Raw genomic sequence first — 24,210 nt, 5'->3', positions numbered from 1 at the left:
CTGCCATGGAAACATGGCGTAACTGGTTTCTTGGATAGTCTCACTCCTCTTGAGTTCCGGCTGTGAGAGCTAGTGAGCTCATTACAACTTGGATCAGAGTCCTGGAAAGTAAGCTCCCAGGGAAAGTGGAGGCCAGTCTCTCATGGGGCACGGGAATAGGGGGCTTCAGCTTTATTAAACTGCATACATACTTTCACTACACAGTCATCCCAACTTTTAGCTCAGGACAGTGTCACATTGTTCACAGCTGTATTGCATCTTGAGGTTTCTGTATGCATCCTACACACTTTCATAAGGCAGGGACTTATCTCTTCCAGCTGTAAACCAGAGGGAGTGGTGCTGCAGACTCCTAGCAACACATGCGGACTCAAACAACACAGGCAGTTAACTCTCTTGAGTAGTAGACTTTTAGGGCACCAGAACTCCGTCGCAGTTCACTGACAGTTACCAGATATACATTTATATGGCTTCGGTAGCATTGTGATGGAAACTAAACATTTTCCCTGCTACTTTCTTCTGGTGTGCCTGAATCACTGTTTGAGAATGGATTGGACTTTGGTGCATAGAAAACTGGTGGCAGAAGGCTTATTCACTGCAGTGGGTTGGGGGTAGGCTGAAAAGATGTCAGGGAGGATTAACTAGAGGCAGAATGTGTCATAGTTAGAAGTATTTAGAAGGAAGGAAAGTTTGAACTGCTTTAGGGAAACTGAGAGCACCGCTAGAGCAGGAACCTTCCAGATGCTTGTCTCTGATACTATTCCACACTAATATTCATGCCCTGAAAGAATCAGATCATTCTTGCCTCTCCCACTTGGATCTCTAGCTACTGGAATTTGCCAATTCTTGATATGAACTCTAAGATTTGGATGGAGCTTGTGACCTCATTTAGACCATTTGTTCTGAATGCTGGATAGAACCAGGAAAATAGGAAAAGAGGGTAGAATTGGGGTCATAAGAGAGGAATTGTTCTATGAAAGAAGAAAGATGATAGGAAACTAGGCACATGAGTTAAGAGGCAGTGGAGAAGGAGGATTAGAAAGGGAAAAAAGAAGAGAAACTTTGTGCCAGTATCTTCTACAAGATGTTTGGCTGGCACAAAACTAACACTCAATACTTTTGTATAAGTAAAGGAATGAAAGAAAATTTGGGATTGGATGCTTATCCCTTGGAAACTGCTACAGGCTGGTGTTAACGGGAAAGGGATCTGTATTTGACCAAAAGTGCATTTCCACGTCTCTACATTGCTTTTTATAAAGAGCCAAAGGGACTCAATTATGAGTGTGTGTAAGGGAACTCCACACTAGCAAGTATAGGAAAAATTCGATGGTACTGGTGAAGGATGTTGTACCAATCTGGAGGGGAGGACAGGAATTGGTTTCTCACGGATTAATGCCACAAGACAACTCATACCATGAGTTGGCTGAGACCACTTTAAAAAGCAAGCAATGATGACTGGGCAAAAGAGACAAAGGAAGAACCAGATGTTTTAGGGGAGAGAGAAAGAAGGACAATTAAAGGGACCCAACTAGATCTAGTTCTGCTCACCAAAGGACAGTCTCCAGGCAAACGTTAGTTATCTTCAAGAAGCAATCGGTATGTATAGCGTTTCAAGATACTCCAACATGCTTTAAATTTACTGAATACCTTTTACTGGTGTTCCTCATAAACAAGAGACTCACAGATATATCCCAGAGGGGAGATTTTGGTGTAATTGACTATAGTAGTTATTAAATAATCTATTAATAAAAGCCCACAAAATGGAAGATAGAAAGAAAAAAGACAACACAGGTTGGTGTACAGAATTTATACTTGAAGTTTAACAACATGGAACAAGAAACTTTATTAAAATTTGCATTTAAATCATTTCCAAATGAATCACCAGAGGCTCTTAGTAAAATATTGATTCTGTTTCCCAGATCTGGGTAGGGCCTGAGATTCTGCATTTCTCATAAGCTCCAAGCAGATACTGATGCTATTCTTCCTCAAATCACACTTTAACTAACAAGGACCCACATAGGTTCTCTGTAATAGGTGTTGGTAGTCATCCGTGGTTAGATGTAGGTGAGGGCTGCCCTCTTAACTACCTCTCGGCTGCCAGGTTATAATGAAAGCAAGTCTCAGAACAAGTTCTGTCACTTATGAGCATTTATTAGCCAGTGGGTACAAAACAATCTTACAGCCTATGCCAGAGACACAGTGAAGTCACAGTTCCGTCTTTTGGGGTGCTGGGTGTCAGAGGCTCACAATCTGCACAAGCCACAGTCCTCTATTAGAGTGGTTCTCAAAGTGTGGTCCCTGGACCAGCAGCATCAGCATCACCTGGAAACTTGCTAGAAATTCAGATTCCCAGGCCCTCCCCAGACCTACTGAATTAGAAAATCTGGAGGTGGGGTCTGGGAAATCTGCATCTCTAAACTATCCACTCCAGGTGATTCTGATGTTTGCTCAAGTTTGAGAACCATTGTTCTAGCAGCAAGATTCCCTCAACTGTCTAATTGAATTCTGACAACTAAGAATCCAGTGAACCACAGCTGGACATTTTGGAATTCAGCCTAGGGCACCATTTCTAAAGATGGAGAACCTACTGGATTCTTCTTAAACTGAATGTCAAGGCAGGGAATGTTTCTAAATGTTTCTCAACAATCCTCATATTTTACAAACCACTAATATCACTAACACAAGCCCGTCTAACATTAATTAGGATAATTAATGAAACCCCTGGTATAATAAGAGCTAAATATAACAATCACTTACAGTGGCTGCTTCTGGCTTGAGGCTTTTTGATTAATTTCTGGCCAACCACCCTTGGAGTTCATTCCTGATTAAGACAACTGACCACCCCTACAATGTAGCTTAAGCTAACACACACATACATCATAGCATACTGTTCATGTGAGTGTTTTTAAAGACTCTTAAAATTTACCTTTTGAGGGCATAAACACTACAACATGTTTTCATTTTAAGTGTACATGTTGGGTTTGACACATACATACATACACTTGTGCAACCACCGTGCCAATCAAGATATAACATTTCGATCACCTAGAAAACACCCTTGTGTACCTTTGAGGTCAGTTACCTACTCCCACCACACCCCAGGCTACCATCTGGCATAGTAGCTGAGTTTTGCCTGTTCTAGAAGTTGATATAAATGAAATCAAACAGTATGTACTGTTTTGTGCCTGGCTTCTTTTACCAGCTTAATGTTTTTCAGATCAGTTCACATTGTTGCATTATCAGTAGTTAGTTCCTTTTTATTGCACAGTAGTATCCCATTGAATGACTTTACCACAATTTGTTTATCCATTACCTTATTGGTTGGTTTCCAGTTTTTGACTATTATGAATAAAGCTGCTATGGACATTCATGTACACATCTTTTTGTGGACATACATTTTTATTCTGTACAAATATCTGGGAAAAGAATATTTGGGTCATAATATACATGTATGTTTAATTTCATAAAAAACTGCCTCACTGGTTTCCCAAAGTTGATGTACATTCCCAACAAGCAGTGTCTGAGAATTCCAGTCGCTCCATATCCTCACCAACATTTGGTATTCCAGTCTTTTAAACAAAATTGTATGCTGAATAGTTTAAATTATAAACATCGTTTTCTTTCCCCTAGTTTAAATTCAGGCTTTTATGTTTGGTCTCTGCAATGGCCATAAAGCTGAAAATGTTGACCCAAGTGACTTGGATATGGATTGAATTATTGCCCTTTCCTAACACCTTGTTAGAATTGGTTTCGTAGGTGCCATTTGATTATGGCAGTTAGTCATGTATGTCAGTGTACTTTTTCTTTCTTTCTTTCTTTCGTTTATTGATTCATTCAGTTGGTCAATCGGCCCATGACCTGTATTAAAACAGCTTTTTCAGAGAGGAGTTGCATATTAAGTTGCTGGGAAAAATGACAGAAGTAGGTGACAGAGTTCTTGTCTTCAAGGAGCTTTTTGGAGCTGGGTTCCTGAAATAAATGTAGCCCAGTATCTATCAAGGCTTGTGCAGACTTGAGTAAGAACATCATCTAAATATAGCTTCCTCCTAGGTGACGTGAGTCAGGGCTTGATAGACCGGTGACTGCAGAAACCACAGTAACATATATTGTTGTTATTCTGTGCTGAACATTAGAATGATTGTACCTTAGAATATAGAGCCGAATGTTTATTTTAATTCTAATTATACTTTTAAATACATATCACACACATAGACACATATATTGTATAAAAAATACCCAAAATGTTAACAGTGCCTGTTTGAAAGATTTATATAAACTTTTTTTTGTAGAGATGGTATCTCAATGTGTTGCCCAAGCTAGTCTCAATCTCCTGGCCTCAAGCACTCCTCCCACCTTGGCCGTTCAAAGTGTTGGGATTACAGGCATGAGCCACTGAGTCCAGCCAGTTGTGCCTATTTTTGAGTTTATGGGCTTGTGGATGATTTCTTTGATTTTATATATATATGTATAAAATGTCTAAGTTACCCAAAGTGAGCATGTGTAACTTCTACAGTCAGAAAAAATGTTATATTGCCACTTGATTAAGGTCTTAGAGCTATTTAAATAATGTATTTCTTATTCTCTTTGATCTTGTGCAGCAAAAATTCACTACAGTAGATCCAGATTACTTTCTAGAAAAAAATAATGCCTGTCCATCTCTTTCCTCTTGGAAACAGGACTACATGAATGCCCTTCAGGCTATACCACTATAGTCTTCACAGAACTTAGCCTTCCTGATTGTCAAAGGGCAAAAGGAATTATTTTTTCTTTTCCCACATTAACAGAATTTTCACCTCCGAAAGCTTGGTGCATACACACAGTATTTTTTCTAGGCTATTTTTGTGGTGGTTGTAGTTATTGGCAAATCACTGTGGGGGGTGGGGAGTTGTCTATGTTTTCTGATGGAATAACAAATGATCTTTGTTTTCCCCCTTTTCAGCTGACCTGAATAATGTCAGGTTCTCAGCTTATAGGACTGCCATGAAACTCCGAAGACTGCAGAAGGCCCTTTGCTGTAAGTATTGGCCAGTACTTGAAGAGCTTGATACTGTCTTTGCTTAGAATAAAAAGTAGGTTGGGTACATTTTTACTTAGGGGAGAAATAGCTGTCACAATTCCTGTTACAACATAGAATTCATTCTTTAATGCATCCTTGGCCTGGAGTTTGCCTAGAATGTTTTGTTTTATTTTTAGAATCATTCCTGTCACCATTCCTCAGCTACTGATGTTGAATTAGGATATTGATAATTTTTATTTTCCAACTACTGGCATTGGCATCCATAATTACCTTTGTGAAACTTGCACTATCTCTCCTTGTTCTACCTTTGTTTTTTTTTTTCTTTTTACAAAATGTACTTAGTATTAGAAGACTGTGACTATCTGATCCAAACCAAAGTTCATAGATGTGTGTGGTTTATTAGCTTGCATGCCAACGTGCAGATGAATGATGTGGTAGAGGAACAATGACAGAATTGCTTTCCTCCTTTTTTATCATACATCTGTGGAAAAATCCTGAAGTGTTACACAGCTCTATCATGTCATCAGATAGTTTATGTACAACTCTACTATTGTCCGAGGGTCTGTATGCATTGATGACATGCCCATGAAACAGGCACAGTTTCCTTTTTTTTTTTTTTTTTTTTTTTTGAGACGGAGTCTTGCTCTATTGCCCAGGCTGGAGTGCAGTGGAGTGGCACAATGTGGGCTCACTGCAACCTCCACCTCCTGGGTTCAAGCGATTCTCCTGCCTCAGCCTCCCAAGTAGCTGGGATTACAGGCATGCACCACCATGCCTGGCTAATTTTTGTATTTTTTAGTAGAGACGAAGTTTCACCATGTTGGTCAGGCTGGTCTCAAACTCCTGACCTCACGTGATTCACCTGCCTCAGCCAATCCCAAAGTGCTGGGATTACAGGCATGAGCCACTGTGCCCGGCCCAACAGGCAGTTTCTACTCTGATGGCACTTACAGTCTAACAAGGGATAACCAGGATGTTCATAAAATTTGTAGACTTAAGCAAATATATGTATAATGTATTAAGAATGTCTACAGTTGGTTAAAAAAAAAAAGTGATTTTGTCTCTATTTCCAAGACCATTTATTTCAATGTCATATATTTAGTTGTGCAACAGTGGGATAATGGAGTACTATGTGAACAGCTAACTGTGTGGAATGAGATTCAGAGAATGTTTGTTTGAAGAGGTGATGTCTAAGCTAGGTAAGTCTAGAAGAGTAAGCAGCTCTCCCTCTAGGAAGAGTATTCTAGTCAGAAAGAAGAGCATGTACCGAAGGGCCCAGAGAAAGCATGACACATTCAGGAACTGAAAATATGTCAGTATGGCTAAAGTACAGAATTCCAGGGGGAAGATCTATTGTGAAATAATAGGCTGGAGAGAGAAGCAGGAAGCAGATTGTGCAAGGTTTTTAAAACCCAAGTTAAGGAATTTAGAGGTCAGGAGATTTGGCCTGGGAGTGATATAATCAGATTGTCACTTAGAAAGATGATTCTTGCTGTGGAACAGAGTATGGATTGGTGTGCTGTGGGAGTGACAGGAGAGAAACCTGTTGCAGTAATCTAAACCAGCAATGTTGTGACTTGAATTAGCAGAGTAGTAATGGAGATAAGTGGACAGAATTTAGAAATATTCAGGAAGTGGATTTGACAGGCCTCAGTGATTCATTTTATGTGGTACAGGGGTGTCCAATCTTTTGGCTTCTCCGGGCCACACTGGAAGAAGAAGAATTGTCTTGAGCCACGCATAAAATACACTAACACTAGCGGTAGCTGATGAGCTAAAAAAAAAATCGCAAAAAAAAAAAAAAAAATCTCCTAATGTTTTAGGAAAGTTTACTAATTCATTTGGGTCTCATTCAAAGCCGTCCTGGGCCGCATGTGGCCCACAGGCCACAGGTTGGACAAGCTTGATGTGGTGGGTGAAAGGGAGTCAAGGAAGACACTTAGGTGCTTGGCTTGGAGTATCAGGTGAATGGGGACTTGTCTGGTAAGGTTAGACACGGAGCTGTGGTGCTCAGGAGAAATATACAAACAATATTTAGGGATCATGAGCCTGTCGGTGCTGCTTGTAACCGTGGAGAGGATTGGATAGCTCCAGGAAAGTGTAGAGTGAGAAGGGAAGTTATTTAGGACACAGGATAAGCAACTTACAGAAGGGACTGCAAAGGAGTGGCCAGCAGGAAAGAAGGAAAATTCCAAGAGGTTATGATGCCACATACTCCATGGGAAGAAAGAAATAACCCGTCACCAGGGGCAGATGTTGCTGGGATGTCAGGATAAAGTTGTGGAAAGTGCCCATTGGATTTAGCAACAGGAACGTCCCTAGTAACCTTGGTGAGATTTTAGAGGCACAGTGGAAGTGGTGTGGTGAGTTCAAAAGTGAACCAAAAGTGGGGAATTAGAGATGGTATGAATGAATCTTGGAGAAATTTACTTATAAAGGGGAGAAGAGTGGGGTGGTAGCTAGTTGCAGGGGGCTGAAGAGTTAATGGAAATGTATGTACAGTCAAGTGTTGCTTAACAATGGGGATACGTTCTAAGAAATGTGTTGTTAGGCAATTTTGTTGTTGTGTCAATATAAGAGTGCACTACACAAACCTAGATGGTATAGCCTAGTACACACCTAGGCTGTATGGGATAGCCTATAGCTCCTAGGCTATACACCTGTACAGCATGTGACTGTTCTGAATACTGTAGGCAGTTGTAATACAATAGTAAGTATTGTATATCTAAACATAATTAAACATAGAAAAGATACAGTAAAAATATAGTATAATCTCATGGGCTCGCTGTCATATAGGCAGTCCATTGTTGACTGAGATGTCATTATGTGGCACAATATGTGTATATAAATATGTGCATGTGTGTATATATGTGTGTATGTGTGTATATATATATATGTACAGTTGATCCTTGAACAACATGGGTTTGAACTGCTTGGGTCAACTTAAGTGGATTTTTTTCAATCAAATGCAGGCCAAAAATATAGTATTCCTGGGAATGTATTTATATCAGTATGAGAAGACAGGGTGAGATTACAATTATTGGCCCAAAAGGAGATGATAAATAACGTGAGTTCTCAGAAAATATGGGCAGGTAATCCCGAGCCCAAGGGAGGGAAGAGATACCTCTCTTCCGCTGTAATGGGTGGGGTCGAGGGAAGGATATGGGCAGGTCCACGTAACTAAGAAACCAGGTAGCAGCAAGGTGAGGGATGTCTTACTATAAAAGCTTCCGTTTTTTTGTATTTCGATTTTCCTGCAATGCAGTTAACAGCAGGAGATGATGAAATTGGGCTTATCTTTGTGGAGAATAAGGGAGACGGCAGTTGAAAACCAGCTCTGTGAACCCAGAGGCGGCTGAGTGTTTCACGGTAGCACCAGTCTGCAGGGGTGTGGTATTCCCCAGGCACACTTAGCAGTTAGGAGCCACATGCTTTGTCCTGGGGTAGGCAGAGAACAGCTGGGCAAGAGAAGTGAGGATTTGGGCAAAAGAGTGATTAAAATGATACTGACAAGTCCCTGTTGGGTAGGAGAAGCTGTGAATGCACATGGAAACTGGTAATGAGGAGGTAGAGGGATGAAAAGGCTAACTCTTCAGGGAGGGAGGGGAAGAAATAGTAAAGGAACTGAAGGTCAAGAAGTTGTGGTTAGAGAGAATCATAGATGAACATTATTTCGAAGGTGGAACAGTTTCAGGTGATCAGATCTAGGGTATGGCTATTTGAGTAGGTGGCAGACGTAGAGTGGATGTGAATTTCCATGGAGGTGAAATAGCAGGTTAAGGAACTGAGAGGCTAGAGTGATGCATGAGTCCCCTGTGCCAATGTTGAAATCATGCAGAATTGTAGCGAAAACTGGGCAAAAGAGAAGGACCATGAACCCTGGCTGCCAGGTCTTCAGAAATAAAGGGGTTCGACCAGAGGATCTGCAGAGGCTAGCAATAAGATAGTCAAGGAGTCACCTGGCATATGGTTCTTACACGGAGATAGAGAAGAAATGCCTTAGAAGTGGAATTATTTGGAAAGAGAGACTAGGCCTTTTCCCTTCATCTTGGTATCCCCGATGCTTAGCACAAAACCTGGCACACAGCAGGGTTCAATATGTTTTCATGAAATGAATGCATGAATGAAAGTAAACCAAGGCTTCCATTTCCTTGTAGCCTGAAGTTAGCATTTTTCAGCTATATAGCTGCCAAGTTTAACTGGCGTTTAAAGGGCTTTCCAGGTCGAGGATTTCCTTAGGACCTGTTAATGCATCACAGCTGGGAAAAAGTCGTTTGGGATGGGATTGAGTCAGGGGGCTGAATAGAGAAAGTTGTCTTGCCTCTTTCTCTTCTCCTGCCCCTGCCCCTGCCCCTGCCCCTGCCCCTGCCCCATCCCAGAGCTACTGTTTCCCTTTAATAAAGGAGTAATTAGGCACTGGGTCATTATGAAGTGCTATAGAATATTCCTGTGAGATCCTAAAAGTTCAAAAGATAACCAGTTGTTCCAGTTTATACTATGAAAAAAAAAAAAAAAAAAAAAACAGAAATAGACCAGATGGAAAACCTTATAACGACTGTTCCTTTCTATAATGTCCATTTTCACCCTGGATTTAGGCACTATTCGATTTTCCCATTCAAAAAATAATTCCATTCACATATGTGTTTTATTGTCTGTCATTTCAACTTATAATTTCCAATAAACATTGGGAAAATGGGGGAATTTAATAATATACAAAATTTTGTCCATTTGAGGTGATAACCTTGTAATAAAGGTAAGCTCTGAATGTAGAATCGTTTCTTTAAATTTTCACTTTTAAATCAATTTGAAATTCTCTGCATTTCCTTTCTGAGCTTGGCTTTTCTAATATGTGAAAAAAATTCAAGTATGCCAACATTAAGGTGTATTTCTCTAAATTAAGTATGTAATTCTCATTAATGCTAGGAGGGTGCCATATATAGTAAGACTATAGAATGAAGAGTTCACCCAATCCTTTTATTGAAAATATGTGTGGTCACATTACTTGCTTTCAATATATGATTTAAGAATTTTCTCTTAATTTTATATTTGCTCAGATTTAGCTCCCAGGCTTTTGTCATTTCTAAGCCTGCAAAGCCATGATAAAGAGCTATAGTCTGTGGCACAGGCAAATAAAACTTGCCCTGGCTAGCTTTCCCTACCAAAGGCCGCCTCCACCAACTCGAACTTTAAGGAAAATGAATGATGTTATCTCAGTGATTTCCTGATGCCAATGAAGAGTCTGAGTTACAGATGCCTTGGAAATATGCACTTCCACCTCTATGAAGCACTTGCTCTTATTTTTTTTCACTTCCCTATCAATGTTTCCATATTGCAGAAAGCCAAATAACCCAATTGTATCCACTATAGAGAATTCACTATTTAAGTGGAGAGCATCACCGTTGGCCTATAATGTCCCCAGTTTGTAATCAGTTAAATGTTGCATGACTCCTTACTGCCTCTCAACACATTGTGAATGAAAATTAAACTTGATAGAAAAGCAGGAACAAAGACAAAATCTTGGTAAGAAGGATTTATAAACTGTTTCATATAGCTGATACCCCATTGAAAGTTATGAAGAAGGTAATTTAGGCATTTTCTTTCTTCCTTTGTAGTTCTGATGACATTCCATAGGTGTGTGGCTTCTAAAATTAAAAAGATAGCCAACTTGTAAGAGCAGAAATAAAAATGCACTTAACAAACCAAGTGTATTTAGTTTATTAATGTGTGGTGGGTTGGAAAGAGCCCAAACCACAGGGCTAAATATACTGCAGTTGATAAGTGTGACAAATACTCTGCAAACAATAAGAAATAGAGAACAATTTGCCTCTATTCAGCAACTAAAGCACACATTATAGAGATTTGGTACAGGCTGGAGTTGTGTGAATAGTCACAGTTTCTGGGCTCACCCTCACCATGACAAACCAGGTGAAAAATGCACCACCTTCTCTGTAAATGCACCTCACCTTCTCATAGTGCACCAGGGGTCACATTAGACAGGCTTCAGTTGCTAAAGAAGACTCTCAGGACCCACAATATCATGGCTTACAAATCCATGCTCTATTGCCAGAAAAGGCTACATTACAACAGCATTACTGTCAGGATATGGATCCACGGCCACAGGCTGCCTCCACAGCAAGGGGGTCTCGAGAGGCCAGTGTAATTATTTTGCCCCTCTCCTACAAAAATCTACTTTTTCCATATACCATGTATTATTTTTCACATAGGTTAGAGGCCATGTCTCTGTTAGTTCTGAGTTTAAGACATCTTGAGGACATGGCCAAACTAATTTTCTCAGTTTATATGGTTTGACAGATACTGGTGCCCAAGAGAGGTCTCATAACATGACCCGTCTATCTCCCAGGGAAAATACTGTAATCTTGTTTAACTGTTACCCACTAGGGAAAGAATGGTTGTCTCTCAGTCTTGATGCTAAAGAGGTTAAAGAATACGTAGTAGGTTCTGTTTTCCAGTAATTATTGGTTCCCTTCTCCAGCTATCAACCTTGGCAACTTGCCATCCCTATCCTTCCTCCTGGAATTGGATGCCCTTGAAGTGCCCTTCTTGCACTAGGAAGTCTTTTTCATCAGTTTATCATTTCTCATTCAAAGCAAATTCTACCTGGCCACGTATCTCTAGCCCAGCTCCTAATTCCCTCGTTTCTTTTATTTCAAGTGGATTCATGCCCTTTGGTCTACCAGACATGTTGCCATTCAGAAATAACATCTTTAATGGGAAATACACATGAGACACAAAAATGTGACTAAGCTAAAATCATATGAATAGTAGTCACTCCTAAAAGGACTTTGGTTTGGGTATGTCACAGAAATTTCTGTAGCCATCCATATCAAATTTCTAGCTTTTCAGTCTCAGGAAAGTAGGCCCACCAAATTCAACTTAAATATCTGTCACTGATTCAAGTTGTCCCAATTGTCCCTCCACCCACTAATAGCTTTCCACACAGAGTAATGGGGCAAATAGCTTTTTTTTTTTTTTAAACACATAATGTTATGACAGATGAAACATACAGCATGTAAACCTTCTACCACATACCCAATACCTTTCTTAAACTTCCATCATCACAATTAATGGCCACACAGTGTTCATTGAGATCGTTATAAATCATTGTTATTCAGATTTGACTGGGTAAATATTCCCTCAGGGTATTTCCTGACACAGATGATTAATAACAGATATGTCCTGTGAAAGAAGAACCAAAAGACATTAACGAATACTAACCAAAAGCCACATTAATATTGCTCCATGATGTTGTAGTTGCAGTTAGAACTCCCATCTCATCATCCAGTGTGTTGGGTAGGTTGGCTGACTCTCCCACTCACATCTTGGCTCTTTCAAGGAGGAGGAGGTTTTAACAGAGTCCTCCACCCCAAGAGGCATCTGAGTCTAAACTAAGGGAGCATATTATTCTCTTATTTTAAACCTCTTCCTAGGCAGCAACATTATGTTAGGTTTTCCCTTAAAAAAAAAAAAAGAAAGAAAGAAAAAAGTATCAGCTGGGCTTGGTAGCTCACACCTGTAATCCCAGCATTTTGGGAGGCCGAGGCGGGCAGATCCCGAGGTCAGGAGATCGAGACCATCCTGGCTAACATGGTTTAGCCATCCTGGCTAAACGCTGTCTCTACTAAAAATACAAAAAATTAGCTGGGCGTGGTGGCGGGCGCCTGTAGTCCCAGCTACTTGGGAGTCTGAGGCAGGAGAATGGCATGAACCCGGGAGGCAGAGCTTGCAGTGAGCCGAGATTGCGCCACTGCACTCCAGCCGGGGTGACAGAGCAAGACTCCGTCTCAAACAAACAAAAAAGAAAGAAAAAACTATCTTTGGTGGTTTCCTTCCCCTTGCAACAATCTCACCTTTTTCCTTTTATCATTAATTTTAAGCCAAACCTCTTCCCCAGCTACACACAGACACACAATGCAGACAGTCCCCAACTTGTGAAGTTTCAACTTAACAATTTTTTTATTTCACAGTGATGCAAAGTGATATGTATTCAATAGAAACTGTACTTCTAGATTTGAATTTTGATCTTTTCCCAGGCTAGTAATATGCGGTATGATACTCTCTCCCCTTGCTGGGCAGCAGCACCGAACCTCAGCTCCCAGTCAGCCACAAGATCATGAGGCTAAACAACTGACACTTTACTGTGTACTGTGTTGCTAAATAATTTTGCCCAACTGTAGGCTGATGTAAGTGTTGGGAGCACATTGAAGGTAGGCTAGGCTAAGCTGTAAGTTTCAGTTGGTTAGGTGTATTAAATGCATTTGTGACTTAAGATATTTTCAGCTTATGATGGGGTTTATAACCCCATATAAAGAAATGGTGCTAGCCTGTCCACTAGGTGACAAAACATTTGTGTGACAGCTTCAATTAGGCAAGGGACAGGGAAGGAGCAATCCATTCCATTGATCCTTGCAGAATTCTTGTGCTTAAGTACCAACTAATAGCCACAGTATCTTATTTTGGAATATTACCAGTCTTTGAAACTCTTAATTGTAGCCCCAGTTCAGGGACTACTAGGTCTGGCATCAAAAAAGAAAACTGTAGTGACATAGGGAATACCTGTAAGTGCCCAATTTGAATTATCTTTTTAATTGTAATTGGTCTCACAGGTGTAGCCCATTTATCAAAACTGATAGTTGCTTTGGTTTTATGGTTGGGACTCCACCTGCAGGCCAGAGAGGGTGAAGCCCAATGGAAAGAAATTCTGAACTTACATTAGCTTTTGCTAACCCAACCAAGGAATTGTTTTTTTTTTTTAGCAGTCTTGCCATCAGTTTGCAATTGCCTCCTAATCCATTTTGTTACCTCCTTAGGTTCAAGTTCTGTCACTTCCAGATTCCCCTAGAAAGTTGTATCATCAGTAACCAATTTCAAAGCCTGTGTTACTTCCAACCAAGGGTAGCTTGTAGAGCAACTTCAAAGATTCTTTTTCATCCCTTTTATCAGAATCATCTTTTTTTTTCTTTCTAAATAATGCCTTAGTCATACTTTGAGCTAAGAATGAGTTGGAGGTGTTTTAAACAATCTTGCTTCTGGCACTCACTGCCCTGACAGTGGCAGTTAGACAGGGTTCAATTGCTACAGAGGACTCACAGGACCCAAATGACAGTGCTTACGAATCTAGAGTTCTTTGCAGAAAAAGGATGCAATATACCCACAACATTAAAACCAGAATAAGTGTCACAGCCACAGGCTGCCTCACAGCACAGGGTCCAGAGAGGACAGGTACAAGCTATAATTGCCCTCTGTCTACAAGAGCCACACCAAGATGCATTTTCTCTCTTGGAACAAGAGCTACTGATGTGAGCACAAAACACCTTGGAAACCAGGGAGCACAAATTGGAGTTTCAGCCAGGCTTTCTTATGTCCTGCCCGTAACCTAGGCGTACTGTTCCTGTGTAACCAGCCTCAAACTCATGGGCTTCCATTGGTCTCACTGTGCCCAGGTAAAAATGGTCAGTGTTATTGTTAGCAATAAACATTGGTGATAACCTGCAACCTGTGGCTACACTTCAACACAGTAAGTCATTTTGAAAAGAAAGTGCTTTGACCAGGGCTCTGCACTGTGTAGATATTTTAGCAAGGCCTCTCGCACCAACTCCAGCCTCTCTAGAATTAACCCTTACTGCACAGACAACTACATCAAAGTGCATTGACTTTCTTGAAGTGCAAAGATTTGCTTGGGAGGTCCTTCAGCCGTAAGTGCAAGTTGCCTATAGAATGGCATGCCTGGGCAAGAAAACTCAGCAAACGTGCAGCAGTTCTTCCACCATTACTCATCTCTTTCTGTTTCTGTGCTAATCAGATCACAGAATTATTTATACATCAACATAGAATATCCAGGTTGACCTACAGGATGAATACAGGCACCATGAGACATTTTTTTTTTCCCACTAACCAACTTTTTGGTGCTTCTGTTTTATCCTACTGTTGTCATTAGCATGGAATGCAGAATGGTTTTCCTTTTCTGTAAAGTCAGTAAGGACACCTTCTGCCACCCACTTTTCCCTCTTACAATATGTACCTCCATGAGAAATCAGAAAACATAGATAACCTGCCGTAACACCCAAAGCGAGTCTCCATATCTCTGGTCTCAGTTGTCTCAACTGCAAAATGATTTTAAAGCAACCTTCTGACTCTAAGAGTCTATCACTCTGTAAAAGACAAAAAAAAAAATCTGTCTTACATAGAAAGGAATAGCAAGAGTTAGCTACTGTGGCATACATAGAAAGGAAAAGAATTAGCTTTTGAAGCTAGAAGGTTGAGAAGATGATCAGGCACAACCAGAGCCTCAGGAACCATTAGTGGGATCCCTGTGCTGAAGTCCTGTCTGCTCGCCGCCCCCCAACCACCACTGTCTGCTTTTTCTGCACAGCAAAGAGGATCCTGGAGAGTCAGCAATTTTTATCCTGTTCCCACCCTCTCTCACCCCCATAGCCCTCATGCGTAGGGTACCACCACATGGTCCCTATTCTTCAATGGCTTCAAAGCCTATAGCATCCTCCACTGTAAACATAATTTAGAAAGTGAGGATGTATTAGAATACTTGGGTTTTTATAAAGCTTTGAAGGTATATCTGCTAGTGAATACACACACACACATATATATAATATTTAATGGAAATTCCTAGCTTAAGGAAAAAAGTGGTTTCACACAACTGTATCTGCTGGTTGCTTATTGAGGGTCCTAAAAACAGCTAATCATTACATTTAATGTTTCATCAAAAAGTCTAGGTGTGTTCTCTAAGCTGTTCATTTGGAAAAGCATATGCATGGCAATTAAATTGTCCCTATTGATATTCTCACTTCCTTTTCAGAGCCATAGCATGGATTGTGTATACCTAAATAGAATTCTTTTCAAAATAGTTCCATGAAAGTTGAATTCTATTTGACATGTTTGTTTAGGGAAATGTGCTCTTCAGTCTTCTATGATGGATTGTTCTTGTATTTAACCACATCCAGTTTTAGTAGAGCACACTGCACAGTATTTCTCTCCTAACTGTGTCATCTTCTGCTCTTGTAATTTCAGAGCAATTGCTTTGCTCCCCTCTGGAGCTATTTATACTCAACATTTGCTGTTCTATGTGTTACCCATTCACCTGTACAGAGATAAGAGCAGGCCCAATAAAATGAAATTCATGCAGTTTTTCTCTTTGTTCGTTTCCATCACACGGATAAATAAGACTCTTAATACAAAAGCGAATTCTAAAAATTCTCACTAGTTACTTCTTAAATGCCTGGATCAGAGGCAAAATATTTATGATGACTAAAGCAGAGTAACAAAAAAGAAAATAATCGAAAAACTTCAAACCACCCATAGCTTCCTTCAGTATAGAAGGAAACATGTTGGGAATATTGGTGTTTGGAAGAAATCCATTCCTCTCTTCCAGTAATGGAGCTGGTATGATGTGTTTCTAAGTGTTCCTACTACGTGCACTTGAGTATGCGCCCTCTGAGGAAAACAGGCACACAGAAGAGAGAATAAAAGTTTGAGTCTTTTGTCTCTGAACCTCTCTCCAGCCTCCCATGCAGTCCGCTTTCAGCCATTGCCTCCTCCCGTCCTCCTGTCCTCCTGCCTCCTTGTGTTGATTTTTTAAATTCTTTATTATTTTTCTCACTTGACTCCTCAGGTCAGTCTCCCAAGTTATCTTCCTTCCTCCCACTTTAAACAAAGTCTCAGCTTCCATGAAAAGGGTCATTTCTCTATCTTTAGAGTATTTCAGAGCAAAAACAGAGGGGCCTTCCCTTCCAAGGGAGGAGTGCAGGCTCCTGCTTCCACCACCATGTCTGCTTCATGCTTCTGGGGAAACTCCAGGATTTTCTGTTTTCCTTTTTTTAAAAGAGAAAAATGTGTGCGATATAGGTGCAAAAGTATTTTTGCACAAACCTACATAGGTATTAACCACCATTTTTGTTTCTTTCTTAATATTTAATTAGAACTGGCCATGAATAACTTGTAAAATACACTAAAGCCTTAAGTTTGCATTTCTTTATTACTGGGAAAGCTGTTTACTGAGTGGGATTTACCTGTATTTATGTGAACTACATTTATAATTGAATTGCCCCTTCCCCCTAGATGCATGAGAGATTTACTTAATTAGCATTGATTCCTAGTCTCAAAGGACTGAGAATTTCAACCAGAGCTTAGGTGTATAAGGTGGTATAAAAGCAATGTTGTTGTGTTTCTAGTTTGGCTAATAAATTGGCTTTAGAGAAATGAATCTTTTCATGACACTTGGGAATAAAGCTTGTGATTTGCTGATGTTGGACAAGGTTGAAGTTTCACTTTTGTTAAATTTTTGTCCCTGGCATAAGATTAAATACCTCCTCAGATCAAGGGAATTTTCCTCCCTCAGTCTTATAAAGTTCTTAGAGGACTTGGAAAGCATATTATAAAATACAATTTGAAGGTGAAAGGAGAAATAAGCAAGCCTCAGGTCTGAAAACTGGATAGATTATACAATTACTTTAGTTTGCCTATAGAAAATTTTAGTGGAGAGTATTTTTTTCACCTAATATTAGGGTAGCAGAGAGATGCTGAGGTGACTGATATTTCAAGGAGAAAAGCGCTTAATGATTATAAATGCATAGCTAGAAATAGAGTTTACACAACCTTAGCCATACAGATTAATCTAACAGATTTTCTCTAATACTAATACAAGAAAGTATTATCGGATCTCTTTAAACATTTCTGCTAAAACATTTTTTTTTTCTTATTCAGGTGAAAATTGACTCTGTTTATGTAGAACAGGATAGGCCCCCTTAACTCTCAGATATTCCCCAGTAATCCAAGCATGGGAATTATATCTTTGCCCGTACCTGCACCCAATGCCAGTGAGATTTAAGAACAACTTCAGATCCTGCATACTGATCAAACTCATCAACTTAGAGTCGAGGGATAAAAATAAAACACCTTTCAGAGAGAGTATGGTTCAAGTTTGGTGTTTATTAAAGGGTATGAGAGAGTCCTAGCTAGGATTCACAAAGGAAAAAGGCCACCGAAAGGAAGGTTATACTCTTTGAATCATTTGTGATTTTATTTGTTTTTGCAGTGGATCTCTTGAGCCTGTCAGCTGCATGTGATGCCTTGGACCAGCACAACCTCAAGCAAAATGACCAGCCCATGGATATCCTGCAGATTATTAATTGTTTGACCACTATTTATGACCGCCTGGAGCAAGAGCACAACAATTTGGTCAACGTCCCTCTCTGCGTGGATATGTGTCTGAACTGGCTGCTGAATGTTTATGATACGTACGTATGGCTAGTTTTTGTTTCCCGGGCTCTGTCACAGGAGGCTTAGCTTACAGAATGGTGACAGTGTAATTAGCATTACAACAGGGCCTCAGAAGCTGTGGACCTAATGCTGTTCCTGTGATAAATCATTTTTGCATTTATGACTTGAAAAATATTTTAATAAACTAGGAGTTAAGAGCCAGAACGTAGATTGCTCTCAGATTAGAAAACAAACAAAACCCTGAGATACTCATTCTTCAGATAGTGGAATAAGTCAACCTATAGCCCTTGGTTCTTTCCCTTTCTCGCCCATGGATTTTGGAATTCTTCCATGCACTTCAGGGGTGGCTCCCTCTCACTGGCGGCCATGGCTGTGCTCCTGGAGATACTGGCACACCTGTCTCCAGATCAGAATTGTCTTAGCTGATACTTAGGAGACTTGCAGAAGATTATGAATTGATAGGCCAAACAAAAGGAAAACAAGCCCTTAATACAGCAAACTTAGCTCCTCAAACTGAGAACATTTTTGGTTTTGTTTTGTTTTTTAATAAGATTTTACGAAGTTTCAGTTTGGTGCCTCCATTCATCACTCTCTTAGAGAACAATTATTTGTTTCTTTTGGATTGCACATGGGAGATATCCCCAGTTCTGATTTTTTTTTCTCTTGAGCTTAATGAAGACAGTTGAAGAAGGGAGCAGAAGGAATTGATTTTAATGTTGCCTAAATTCTTCTTAGACCTCAAAATTATTACATACCTCATTTCACCAATCAAGAACATATTCCCATTTGGAAATTTGGGAAGGTTTGCTAGAAAGAGTTGTATAACAACTATTTTGCCTTTTATCTTTGTTGTAGACTTCTACCACCTTTTTAACTAAAATTTATAGCTTTTTTTCTTTCCTATTTTGATAAGGTATTGCTTTTTAAAGTTGCAGGACCACCTGACTATTACATTCATCATAGTTATCTACCAAGTCCTTGAACATGTCGGATTTCAATTGTGAACTACATTTACATTAGTTTTGATACAAGTTTGTATTCGGGTTTCCCCTCAAATATATTTTGGCGCTGTTTTCTTTGCAGATGACATGTGAAGGCATTCTGAATATATAATTCCATTCTACCTGCCTGAAAATTATTTGGTGACAATTTTAACTCCTTGAAGTTGCTGTATAAAGTGGATTTGTTAAATTTTGAACAACCTCTTCTTAAGAGGAAAAAAGATAAGAAAATTTTCCAATGATAGGAATTTTGTTAGTCCATTAGTGCCCAGGATTTCTTTTTGACTGAGGGATTTAATAAATTTTAATAGTTGAAAGTTGAGCATATTGTTCACCGAAAATAACCGCAAGTGGGACTATCATTTGTGATTTTGAAGTGCTAATGAGCAAATTATTCGAAAACGTTTTCTCCTTTTTCTTTTTACCGATATCTAAGGGCCAGTAGCTTTCCGTAATAAAATAAGAAGCCAAAAAATATGGAAAGACATTTTTTAACTTTAATTTTAGGTTTTGGGGTACATGTGAAGGTCTGTTACATAGGTAAACTCGTGTCATGGGGGTTTGTTGTACAGATTATTTCATCACTCAGGTATTAACCCATTTATGCTTAGTGTTCCGTTACTGGAACACTAAGCTTTTGTGGGAATTATTCATATTCTACTGCTCAAGGTCATTGTCAAGGTCTGATTTTCACAAAAAATAATTTGCAACCTCCAGCATAAACGGGTTAACTGCAGTACCCAATAGTTGTCTTTTCTGCTCCTCTCCCTCCTTCCACCCTCTACCCTCAAGACCCCAGTGTCTGTTGTTCCCTTCTTTGTGTTCGAGAGTTCTCATCATTAAGCTTCCACTTATAAGTGAGAACATGCAGTATTTACTCTTCTGTTTCTGCATTAGTTTGCTAAGGATAATAGCCTCCAGCTAATCCGTGTTCAAAAGACATGATCTCATTCTTTTTATAGCTGCATAGTATTCCATGATGTATATGTACCATATTTTCTTTATCTAATTTGTAATTGATGGGCATTTACATTGATTCCATGTCTTGAAAGACATTTTCTACAAAATGGAAAACTTTTCATTCTTATTTTTCCTTTTTATTCCCATGGATAAAATTAGCTTATTAATTTGTTATGTGGAATGCTTTATTTTGGTTTTCTATATGCAAAGTGAAATAAAAGCAATCTATATTAAAACATTGATACAGCAACAGGTTATTTATAAATTTATTTTTTAGAGCATGTATTTGAATGCTGTTTAAGAGAGTATCGTATTTTTCTCATAGAGATAAACATTTATATTTTATATTATGTGTTATGTGGCCTGAAGTGATTAATTTTCTTTCAGTAAGGGGCAGTCTGATGAAGATCTAAGCATTTAAGAGGGCAGAGCAGTTAGTTGCCGGTAATTTTTTTGGCTTCAATGACCAAAGTGGGTAATTTGCTTTAATAACCAAAGTAGATTGGTGAAGAGCAGTAATTCTTCTGCTTACCAACTTAAACCAAGGTGGCTTTCTATAGGTGAATAGAATTTTTTTTCTTAATTTATGTAGAACTTTTGCAGTTCAAATACGGGTTTTTAGGAGTTGAAACTTGGTAAACATTCAGTGGTCAAGTTGGTTGAATTTCCATTGTATTGTAGGTCATCAGTCAAAGAGATAATGAATTTGGAAAAGTTCAAACAATCTTAATAAAACAGCGGTCAATAGAGTTCACACCACTTTACTCTTTTATTTTTCCTTTTCAAGGCTTTATGCTTAAGTAGAAGTGTTGACCCTCTAGGAAAGTATCAGTAATTGTTTTCTGGTTTGATTCTTCATAATAGGGGACGAACAGGGAGGATCCGTGTCCTGTCTTTTAAAACTGGCATCATTTCCCTGTGTAAAGCACATTTGGAAGACAAGTACAGATGTAAGTCGTGTATACTAACGCTGTATTCTTTTATTAATGTTGGCTAATTACCCTAGTTCTAGATGGGAAATGACAGACTGTTCTTATTTGACAGCAGGTTCCTCATGTAAGATGTAGAACTGCTTTTAGAGTGTCACAAAATTTGGTTTGTGCCATTCCTTGTCAAACATTAAATTGCAGGCATTTAAATAGAGAATGAGGATTAGCTTTTCCAGTCCAAGTATTATTTTACATTACACTGACTGTGTCTGAATAAAACACATGTTCCTAGGGGATAAAGTCTGATTTTCTAACCTCTTTCTATAAGTCGGAAAAATAAGTGTGAAGATTTAATCCCTGCACTTGTCTAGTCTTTGGATTCTTATTTAAAGAATACTATGTGACATTCATGTTCAAGAAACATTGTTTATTTTATAATCATCTTACTGCAAGTTGTACTGACACATCCAATTCTGTGACGTGACTAACATTTTATTATTTGGGAGACAGATAGCTTGCTGTTTCTTAAAGGGTGGATACGTACCACCCTACAGAATTTCCTTTTGATTGTGCATTGGGTTCTTCTGCTTAAAAATTTTAAAACCAAATTAAAAGCAAATGCTAGAGGAGTGGTGGTTCAGATGACCAAGTGACCATCCATTCCTATTGTGAAAGGCTGCACTTGGTTTTCCCCTTGAAATGTTTATAAGCAATCTTTCCAGTAGGAGTATTAAACAAACCCAGCCTAGCTTGTCTTTTCTCTCTTCCCCTAAGACCTAGCCACACATGTGAGGAGATGTGCTGAGCTTCAGGACAGGCAGGAGATAAAAGCCACTCTGTGTCCTCCTGATCATTTCTCCTTCAGGAGTAAGCCACAAAATACACAAACCATTTTGACTCTCACTTTTATGTAGTGTCCGCTTGAGTTTTCTCATCCTGAGAACCAAAGAGAAATAACTGAACAGCTTTTATTAACCATGTTAAAATGTATTTTGGATAAGATGGGATATCTGTGTGCTTTTCTCCTTTAAACATTGTAGTTACTTATTATAGATTAGGTTTTAATCTACCGTATATATGGTATAGTAACAGCACATTGTAAATATAATATTAAATTGAATAATTGAGGAAGCTTTGAGCTGGTGTTTCAAATAACTACTAAGAGGGAACATGGTTTTAGGTTGGTGAAACAAAAATATTAAATTCAAAATGAGATGTTTGAAAATAACTCATAACTTTGAACATAAACATCTAGGTATGTGTTTCGGAGAGAAGATAAAAAGCTGTTCGTACAATCTCAATTTTTAATGCCATCTTAGGTATCCTGTTAAAGCATTTAATTTCCTAGAGTTTAAAGTGTGCTTATGGGTACAGAAAGCTTTCTTGGATTTACTTTTTTTGAAGGGGCAACTTCTAGGTGAATATAAGGTATGATTAAATTTTTATATCTGAGAACAAAACATAACATTGCAAGCATTCGGTATGTTCATTCATTCTGTTACATATATTGGGCACCTACTTTCCACCGGGTACTGCTAGTCTACTCTAGATACTTCTGGCACACAGCTGACCAAGATATGGTTCCTTCCCTCAAGGGGATATAATTCTCCTGCCAAAAAAGATAGACACATATTAAATCAATGCCAGCATAACATGATATGAGCTATTAATTAGAAATATGCAGCCAGGCGCAGTAGCTCACGCCTGTAATCCCAGCACTTAGGGAGGCCGAGGTAGGTGGATCGCTTGAGGTCAGGAGTTCAAGACCAGCCTGGCCATCATGGTGAAACCCCAGCCCGGCCAACATGGTGAAACCCCGTCTCTACTAAAAATACAAAAATTAGCTGGGCGTGATGGCATGTGCCTATAATCCCAGCTACTCAGGAGGCTGAGGCAGGAGAATGGGTTGAACCCAGGAGGCAGAGGTTGCGGTGAGCAGAGATTGCGCCACTGCACTCCAGCCTGGGTGACACAGCAAAACTCCGTCGCAAACCACAACAACAACAACAACAACAACAAATTATGCACAGTATCCTGTGGGAACACACACATGATGGACTAGAAGCTCAGTGATCTTATGACTCCATAAAGAAGTTCCAATTGTGGTACATTTTTGAATCTCTGGTATCCGAAGAGGGTGGTGTTTTGGGCCAGTTATATGTCTCTTAATGCTAAAACACTTATTTTTTGATGTAGTTACATCCAATATATAATAATTCCCAAGGATTGTGTTCTGGCTTAGAAGAAATTTAAGTGTCAGGGGTACATGTAAGCTTGTGCTTCTTGCAGTGACATAGTTTATGTAAAAGTTATCACACTTCATATATATACAGTGATCATTAACTTGATTCATAAAAATAATATCCAGATTAGCACAAATTAGAAGTAACCCCACTCTGTGGAAATATTGGCTACTCTTGAGAATTGCTACTGGAATTGAGTTGGACATCAGTGTCTGCTGGCATCCATGGGTGCTGTGTTTTGACTGTTGCAATTTTCTTCTTCCTTTGTAGACCTTTTCAAGCAAGTGTCAAGTTCAACAGGATTTTGTGACCAGCGCAGGCTGGGCCTCCTGCTGCATGATTCTATCCAAATTCCAAGACAGTTGGGTGAAGTTGCATCCTTTGGGGGCAGTAACATTGAGCCAAGTGTCCGGAGCTGCTTCCAATTTGTAAGTTTTTCACCTTCTAGGTAACGTATGTATTCTTTCATATTTTAGAAATTAATTTAAAACCCACAGAGCTTCAGTTTCTCGTATTAGCTCTTCAGTAGGCAGTAGGTGTGGGATTTGGGATATTTGGAACCTCTGTAGTAAGCAGCTTCTGGAACTCTAGGTTTTGGGAAAGAAGACAGTGCTGAGGAAGGAAAAGAAATCTCCATCTGCAGCAGGGACCCCACAGTTACTGAGGTGCTGGAAGGGAAGAAGTTCAGCAAGGGAGGAAATAAGTCTCTAGCCACAGAAATCCTATGTATATAAGAAAATGGCCTTTGTAGTTGAGTCTCTTAGTCTCTGAGTCCTTTCTCTAATTCTGTCATTATAGCCTCCTTTCAATGG

The 24,210-nt window shown here is 39.3% G+C and overlaps 1 protein-coding gene across 5 annotated transcripts in view; it reads left to right on the top strand.

Annotated features, from left to right (window-relative positions):
* Positions 1-24,210, top strand: part of DMD (dystrophin) — a 2,245,117-nt gene that overhangs the window by 2,130,052 nt on the left and 90,855 nt on the right. For all 5 annotated transcript variants that reach the window (XM_030933724.1, XM_030933725.1, XM_010376798.2 and 2 more), the window contains 4 exons: positions 4,937-5,011; positions 18,081-18,282; positions 21,091-21,176; positions 23,669-23,826. In XM_030933724.1, coding sequence (XP_030789584.1) covers positions 4,937-5,011; positions 18,081-18,282; positions 21,091-21,176; positions 23,669-23,826 — 521 coding nt within the window. The remainder of the gene's footprint in view (positions 1-4,936; positions 5,012-18,080; positions 18,283-21,090; positions 21,177-23,668; positions 23,827-24,210) is intronic.

This window comes from Rhinopithecus roxellana, chromosome 7, assembly GCF_007565055.1.
Source record: "Rhinopithecus roxellana isolate Shanxi Qingling chromosome 7, ASM756505v1, whole genome shotgun sequence".
NCBI classification, from domain to species: domain Eukaryota; kingdom Metazoa; phylum Chordata; class Mammalia; order Primates; family Cercopithecidae; genus Rhinopithecus; species Rhinopithecus roxellana.
The sequence above is the reverse complement of the archived record's forward strand: the minus strand, read 5'-3'. Positions and strand labels throughout refer to the sequence as shown.